The 8,516-nt window shown below is 39.1% G+C and overlaps 1 protein-coding gene across 1 annotated transcript in view; it reads left to right on the plus strand.

Annotated features, from left to right (window-relative positions):
* Nucleotides 1-8,130, plus strand: part of LOC143439594 (serine/threonine-protein kinase greatwall-like) — a 29,472-nt gene extending 21,342 nt beyond the window's left edge. Inside the window, 3 exon segments of the mRNA XM_076925931.1 lie at nucleotides 5,490-5,603; nucleotides 5,946-6,047; nucleotides 7,673-8,130. Coding sequence (XP_076782046.1) covers nucleotides 5,490-5,603; nucleotides 5,946-6,047; nucleotides 7,673-7,830 — 374 coding nt within the window. The 3' untranslated portion in view covers nucleotides 7,831-8,130.
* Nucleotides 8,131-8,516: the final 386 nt, after the last annotated feature.

The following is an 8,516-nucleotide window of genomic DNA, read 5'->3' on the forward strand; positions in this document are numbered from 1 at the left end:
ATCTAAAAAACAAAAGTGACATCATTGGAAGACCACCAGGCTCAAGTAACCCAGACCCCAGGGAACCCCCAGAGACTGAGCCACCAACCAGGAACATGCACAGGAAGGTCCAGAGCCCCTAGCACTTACATAGCAGAGGTCTTCCTGGTCTGGCCTCAGTGGGAGAAGAAGAACTTAATCCTTGAGACTTAAGGCCTCAGGGATGGGGGAGCACCCTCTCTCTCAGAAGGAGGAAAGGGGGAGGAGGAATGGTATGAAAAAGGTAGGACAGGAGACTGGGGGCAACAAACAAAAGTTAGACCTTTAATAAAGATGTATATACACGTGTCTGTGTGTGTATATGTGTGTACATATATGTAAATGTAAGCACTCAAGTCAGAAAACAGGTTTTGGCCCTCATCCGCTTTCCACCTTGTTGGAGAAAGAGTCTCTGCTATTTTTCTCTGTGTACTCCAGGCTAAGCAGCCCATTCCTAGACTCCTAGGCGTTCTCTGGTCTCTGCTTCCTGTCTCCCTGCAGAAGCAGTGAGGTACAGACCCCCATGCCATTGCATCTGTGTGTTTACATATACCCTGGGACTCTGAACTCAGTGCCATGCTTTCTTCACAAGCACAGCTGTTTCTTGTTTGGTTTGGTGTTGGTGTTGGTTTCTTTGAGAGATATTTGTTTTTGAGACATGGTCTCACTATGGATTCCTCTTATATACATCAGACTAGCCTTGAACTCACAGTTCTTCCTGCCTCTGCCTACAGAATGCTAGGATTAAAGTGCCTAGCCCCTGATAAGCACTTATAATGCACTGAACCATCTCCCCAGCCCAACACCTGTGTTAAAGTCTACTCGGCGAAATAACTGAGCTTCCTAACTGTAGTAAAAATACTGCAGACCAGAGTCAAATTACGTTGAGTTACTTTTAATGCCTTTGAAAGCCATATACTGCCCACTCCTTTCTAATCTAACATCCTTGTGCCTATCATAGCCAAAATTATTCTCAGCAGATCATCGGCCTCTACCAGTCTAGAGCTAAGGATGTCAGCAGCATCTGAAGCCTGTAACTGCATTTTACCTGCTGCGGTACCTACCTTCAAGTGGGTCCCAGGGACTTAATTTGGGTTGTCAGACTTGCATGCCAGCTGCTTTTACCCACCGAGCTGTATCGCTGAGCTCACTTATTTGAGGGTTTGGTTTTTGTTTTGTTGTTGTTGTTGTTGTTTCCTTTAAAAACATTCTATCATTTGTCTATGTAACAACATGGGCAAAAACTCAGTCTGCCCCCCTAAGATTCCTGAAAATGGAATTACAAACCTTTGGCCACTTCATTTTAACTTACTGAAAACTAAAATCGTTATTCTGTATGGACTGATAATGTCTAACTATTTTTAAATGTAATATATGTAAATATGAGCACTTTAGGATTTTTTTTAAAGACATAACAGAGGCAGTAATGTGTAGGGATCATTGCCTATCTATGTTTCCCTCATCCTTTGTCTCTCTGAGCCATTAAAAACCAGTTATTCCAGGTCTCAGCCAGACCTAGCTAAGATACACACTTCTGAAAATTAACTGTAGAATTTAGGACAGAATTTTAAAAGGAAGTATACAAAGACTTTTATCTCAGTCAGGGCCAACAAAATTGTAGATAGTAAAACATTAATTTTGAGCTTTCTGATTGATTTGAATCTGGCATTTTTAAATGTTAATTCTGAAAACTAAGGCTAAAAAAGAGAAAAAGAAACATTTACAAGAGTATTAACTAATGTCTTGCATTTAGTGAATGATTAAATTATTAAAACATGCTTTTTACTAAGTGCTTGTCTTAATGAGTGCTCTACTGATGGGAAGAGACTGTAACCAAAGCCACTCTTAGAAAAGAAAGCATCTCATTGGGCTGTACTTGCATACAGTTTCAGAGAGTCAGTCTGTGATCATGGTGGGAAGCAGGGCACCCGGCAGGCAGACAGAGAGGGTGCCGAAAAAGTAGTGAAGAGTTCTCCATCCAGGTCCACAGGCAGCAAGAAGAGAGGGCTCTGAGCTTGGAGTGGGCTTTTGAAACCTCAAAGCCCACCATCAGTGACACACTTCTCCAACAAGGCCACACCTCCTAATCATTTCACGTGGTGCAGCTTCAGTGACATGCTATTCAAATCTACAAGCCTCTAGGGGCCATTGTCATTCAAACCACCACAGCCCTCAAATTTCTAAACCGCTTGTTGTTAATCAAATTTAAAATGTACATTTAGAATATGTTTAAAAGTTAAAGAACTAGCCTATATGTAGAAACTCTTTTACATAGTTTCTAGACTTTATTCTGCATTAAACATTTTTCATTGTTGAGTTCAATTATTTTTGCTACTAGGAAGGTGAATTTGTCACTCAACATTAACTCATTGCTGTTAAATAATACGTATGAGATTAGATAAAATAATTTGTGCATAAAAAGACTACTGTGGTTAGAGTCTGTTCATTAAATCATTACTCTGTTGTAACAGTGTACTCATGTTTCTGACAGATGCAATCTAACAAAAAGTCATGAATTTTTTTTCTTTCGTTTTTCAGATATATCATGATAGTGGTGATGTTGTAAATACATAAGTAGTCTGGATCCAGTCTGCCATCACTGGTCCCAGAGACTCCTGTCTCTCCCCTTATTCCTCCAAGAAAAAAATAACCATTTGCTACCTCCTCCCTTTTCCTTCAAAACTACAATTACATGGATAACAAAGAAAGATGTCTGACAGTATTTGTTTTCCCTTCCTGCTTTGCTAAGACAAGTTCATCAGCCAGTGTCAAGTTATTATCTTGGCCAGCTCTTGTGGAAATGAGACATTCGTTAATGCTCAAACTAAGACCAAGAAAAAAAATGCATTAAGAGCCTTTTTGAGAATCCAAGCAGCAGTAAAGCCTACCTAAGATATAGTATGTCACTTCTATCTCATAGTAAGTACAGATTTCTCTTAAAATAATATTTTATAGTCAGAGTTTTCCGAAACAGAAATGATGAAGACAAAAAGAATAAAGTGTGCCATGAACAGGTTTTTTTAAAGATAAAATCATATATCTACTTAATGTATGTACTCTTTAATTTTTACCATAGTTAAGCTTTAAATCTTATTTTAAAATCCTTAAGTAGGCTGAGAGATAAATCAGCAGGTAAGGGCACTGGCTACTCTTTCAGAGACCCAGGTTCAATTTCCAGCACCCACATGGCAGCTGACAGCAATCTCTAACTCCAGTCCCAAGGGATCTGAGCTCTTATTTCTACTCTTGTCACTAATAACATTTGGTACACAGGAAAAAGACAGTTTTTCTGAAAAAAAAAACTTTAAAATGATATTGTTATCTGATCTGTATTAATACCAAAAGAGTAGGACAGATATAGTCACAAGATTTATAAAAGCCAGATGTTTAAAGCTGACCATTCCTGAAACCTGAACTAGCCATGCCTCAGGAGGTCATAGCTACGTAATCAAACTAGCTAAAAGAAAAACTAAAACTAAAACTAGACAAAACACTGCATATAGTTCAAAAGACTGTAAACACATAGACAAATACAGTCAACCTGGTCAATTCAATTGCTTCTCACTCAGCTGCTACTTTTACTTCCTGAAGCTATAGTGTTATTATTTCAAAACAGGATTTCAGGTAGCTCAGGCTGGCCTTGAACTCATCATGTAGCTAGAGGATCACCCTGAACTTCTAATCCTTGTGCTTCTAGCTCCTAGAGTGCTAGGACTTGAACCTAGGGCCTCCTGCAAAAAGGCAAGCAGTCTTAACAACTTAGCTACACACCTTACCTACTGTCTTACCGGGGGGAAGGTTGTTGGGGGACTTGAGACAGGCTCTCTGTAGTCTTGGCTGTCCTAGAACTTGCAAACCAGGCATGCATCACCTTCCGTGACTGTTTTCTTAATTATTTAAACTGTAAGCACAGTACTACTATAATACAAAGAAAAAAAAAAAAAAACAATCTGACTCAGGTTGTAATAGGTAGATATACTTCAGGTTGTAATAGGAAGAATTTCAAGTGTTCTTCCCTCCAAAGGCTGCATTTTTGTCTATTCAGCCCAGTCTTTGCTGTCAGCTGCCTTCCTAGCCTTGTGGCATAAAAATATTTAAACTGGCCATTTGGGTACCTGTGAATGAACTTCCCAGAAACAAAGTCCACGTCTGTGTTAAAGATTCTACAAGACCAAATGATTGAACATTAGGATTATGGAGAGTTAAAAGGTATCACAGACCAGAGTCAAACTATCCTGGGCTCTTTTTAGTACATTTGAAAGCCACCACTGCCCACCTCTGTGTCTAACCTAACATCCTGTGACCATCAAAACCTTTAAAATGTTGTAAAGCGAAGAGCAAAAACAAGTGTTCATTTTTGGCAAACCACTAGCTCCCACCAATCCAAAAGCTTAAGACTGTTAAACTATAACTGAGTTTTTCCTGCTTTACTATGACCTCCCTGTGGGCACCACCAGTGTTATCTAGTCAGTGTCTGACTTACAACTTTCCTTGTTAATACAGCCCCATGTAACCATTTCCACAGTGGACCACGCCTTTTTTTTTCCTTTTTGAGATTTTACTTATTTTCATTTTATGGTGTTTTGCCTGCATATATGTCTGCACCATGTGCATGCCTGGTGCCTACTGAGGCCAGAGGAAGGTATTGGATCCCTTGGAGCTGGAGTTACAAATGGTTGTAGTGCTGGGAATGGAACCCAGGTCTTCTAGAACAGCAGCCAGTGCTCTTAACCACTGAACCATCTCCTCGACTCCAGAACATGTCCTTGAAGGCAAACTAAATCTGTTCCTGAACCAGGATCATTCAAATTTGGCTACAGAATAGCTTTTACTCCCTTTTTAAGCTAAGAACTATATTTTTGCATCAACAAAATATATAGTAAAACACTATTTAGGGTATTCAGTAATTACCTTTCTTTAAGTTGGTATAAATATTACTGTCATACATTGGGTGAAACAAGTGAAATACAGTGTAATCTTTTGGGGGGTGTTTTGGTTTTTTATTTTTGTTTTTTCAAGACAGGGTTTCTCTGTGTAGCCCTAGCAATCCTGGAACTCACTCTGTAGACCAAGCAGGCCTCAAACGTAAGACGTGCCTGCCTCTGCCTCCCAAATGCTGGGTTTAAAAGCTTATAGCAGCACTACCTGGCTATGCTGTCATTTCTTAACTTAATGTTTTCTAAAATATACTCCACTGCTCATTAATATATAGAATTCACCAAACTGTCAGAATTTATTAATCTCTCAAAAGGTGGCCTTGAAAAGTATTGCTAGGCTAAACCTCTGGAAAGCTAAGGAGACTGTTATTGCCTGACTGAAGGTAATTTGAGGTTTTTGTACTGTATGGAAACAGAAGAAAGCCCTGAAGTCAGAAGGCTTTGATGGCTCAAGCATCAGTGCACTGATGTTTCTGCTGTCAATTACTTGTATAATATGCTTGTAAGTTCCGCGTGTCTCCTTTCACATTCCAGGTCCTGCGGTAGACTGGTGGGCACTTGGAGTTTGCTTGTTCGAATTTCTAACAGGAATTCCCCCTTTCAATGATGAAACGCCACAACAAGTATTTCAGAATATTTTAAAAAGAGGTGATTCTTTTTATGTTTTCTATTGGGATAGATTCAGAGTTGGAGGATGCAGCTCAATGGTAGAGCACTTGCCTAGCATACACAAGACCCTTAACTGCACCCATAGGGGAAAAGAAAATAATTATTAGTTATTATTAAATCATTATTAATCCCTACTAGTTGAGAACGATTTAAAAATCTGTTTAAAAAGGCATTTTAATACAGAGTTAAGCATGGGGTCAGAGGGGTATGAGAAAATAAGGCAGAAGAAAGTAAGATACACCCCCAGAAAAATGGGTGTAGATTTCTTCAAGGTTGCAGAAAGTAACATCAAACAACTTTACTTGCATATTGCACTTGTAGATATCCCGTGGCCAGAAGGTGAAGAAAAGCTATCTGATAATGCACAAAGTGCAATGGCCATGCTTTTAACCATTGACGACACAAAGAGAGCAGGAATGAGAGGTAAGGGCTTGCCAGTGACCTACTTACACTTACTAATTTTACTGCTTAGTGAGAAAATGATAGTTCCTCTAGACAGGCATTTATACGTGTGTCTTTATTTCATTTTAAAACTCGGCCCAGTGTAGTTGCAACTAACACACTGAATTTTGTAACTCCATAAGGTACCAGAAACAATATTATACCATATCTTTTAGAGAAAATACAATTTATAGGCATATAAATCTCCTAAATCAATATTCCCACTATAACCATTAGTCATCTTCCAGTATTCTCCTTAAAAGTAGATACAGTTGTGTTTACTTACTGTCTTGTCAGTTCTTTATTTACTAACATTTATATTGTTGCTTTTAAAGGTAAAGGGTTGAAAGAGATAGACTTTGTGGCTCATACCTTTAATCCCAGCACTTAGGAGCCTGACAGAGAAGAACTGCCATGAGTTCAAAGCCAGTCTAGTCTCCATAGTAAATAATAAAATAAAATAAAATAAAATAAAATAAAGTCTGTCCAAAAACCATGCAGAGGAGCTGTGGCCCCACAGTAGACACTTGTACTGCATGTGTCCATCACCAGCACTGCCAAGAACAAACAGTGAAGGAGCCAAGAAAGGAGTGCTGATTTTTAGCAACTAAATATCACAGTGTAGTTCAGCCAGTGAACTACATGAACATGTTTCCATTTTAGTAGGTAGAAGTAATAAAAATATAAAGAGGACCCAGGAATGATGGCAGGCAGTTTGAGGCTGACCTTAATAGGTCTACGTAGAGACTATTCCAGGACAGGCAGGATTACACAGACTCTGTCTCAAAATTTAAAAAAAAAAAAAATTAAAAAATGAGGAGTCTGACATCTCATAAGCAGGGGTGTGCTGTGATGAAGATATTCTAGACATATAGTGCTAGCTACTAAATTCTAAAGATGCAGTCAGTGGACTCAAGGAAGTCAGAGACATGGAGAGAACATGTGAGAAATATCATCGCAGACCAGAACCAAGCCATACACGCTGGTATGTACCTGTGAAGCCAGCACTTGAGAGGCTAAGGAAGAGAATTGTAAAAAAACATTCAGCCTGAGCTACACAGTGAGTTCCAGGCTAGTTTGGGCTACAGTGTGAAACCTTATTTCAAACAGATAAAGAGCTAAGCAAAAGGGTAGTAAGTTAAACAGACAGCAGATCATCATCAATGTATGTGAAGTGTGCACAAAGTACAGAAAGCAGAGTGAAGGACGAGCTTCATCTCTGAGTTGTAGAGCAATAGATGGTGCGTAGAGACTGCCGTGACATGACAGGTGGCTGAGGAGATGAATGATCTCCAGAGGTAGGGAAGAAGCAAGCCAAACCATCTTCAAGTGAGGGACTGTGTGAGAAGACGCTGGCATCGAGAAAGATGCACTTCTACAGCATCCATTCGTTCACTCACTGAACAAATGTAATCCAGGTACCTATGATACACCAGGAGATGTGCAAAATGACACAGTATAAAGTATGTAGCTTACTAGCGAGACACACATTAAACAGATACATTAAAGTGGGATACATCTAAGGTATTCTTTTTAATCCCTGAGAGCAGAGCTTAAATCATGGTATCATCCTCTCATTTTGGTTTTTTATGTATTTCCCTCTTAAGAACTGAATCAGCATCCTCTCTTCAGTGAGGTGGACTGGGAAAATCTGCAGCATCAGACTATGCCTTTCGTACCCCAACCAGATGACGAAGCAGATGCATCCTATTTTGAAGCCAGAAATAATGCTCAGCACCTGACCACATCTGGCTTTAGTCTGTAGCACGCATGCCATTTTTATCTAACTTGTAATACAGAATTATGGTTTACAATAATATGCTACTTAATACTAGATTGGTCTAAATGGGATAAGAGTCATTATTTTACCTAGACTAAACATCTCTTAATTACTAAGTACAACAGCTTTTATAGAGTTAAAATACATAAGAAATATAACCAGTAATTAATCTTTACCTTAGAACGGTATATAAACCATAATAGCTTTTTTTCATCTTATTTATTCATGGCACTTTATGAAGAGCAACATATCAATAAACCAAAACACTACCACTCTAAATAGAGGGAACGAACCATAAGCTTATCTGTATCTGCTGAATTTAATTCTATTCACTTTGGTGTTAATATCAAACAAAAAAAAGCACCGTTTCATTTAAATTTAATTTGTTTGCACATGGTTACATGCAAAGCTGTTCTTGGGGCTGTCATATGAGACAAGCATGACTGGGAAAATCAGGTGAGCCAGACATGATGATGGAAGTCCCCATATTCAGGACCAGATGTAACACCGGAGTATGACTGCGATGTGAAGACTAAGGCCACCCAAGACCATATTCCTCAGTAGTCTGTATGTCTGAAGAGTGTGGACTAGTCAAAAGAACTAAGGTTCTAGCTCACCTTACTAGTGATGGAGTCTCACTGCCTTGAATGCTCTTGGTGCTTCCCCCTACA

The sequence above is a fragment of the Arvicanthis niloticus genome, chromosome 27, assembly GCF_011762505.2.
Source record: "Arvicanthis niloticus isolate mArvNil1 chromosome 27, mArvNil1.pat.X, whole genome shotgun sequence".
NCBI classification, from domain to species: domain Eukaryota; kingdom Metazoa; phylum Chordata; class Mammalia; order Rodentia; family Muridae; genus Arvicanthis; species Arvicanthis niloticus.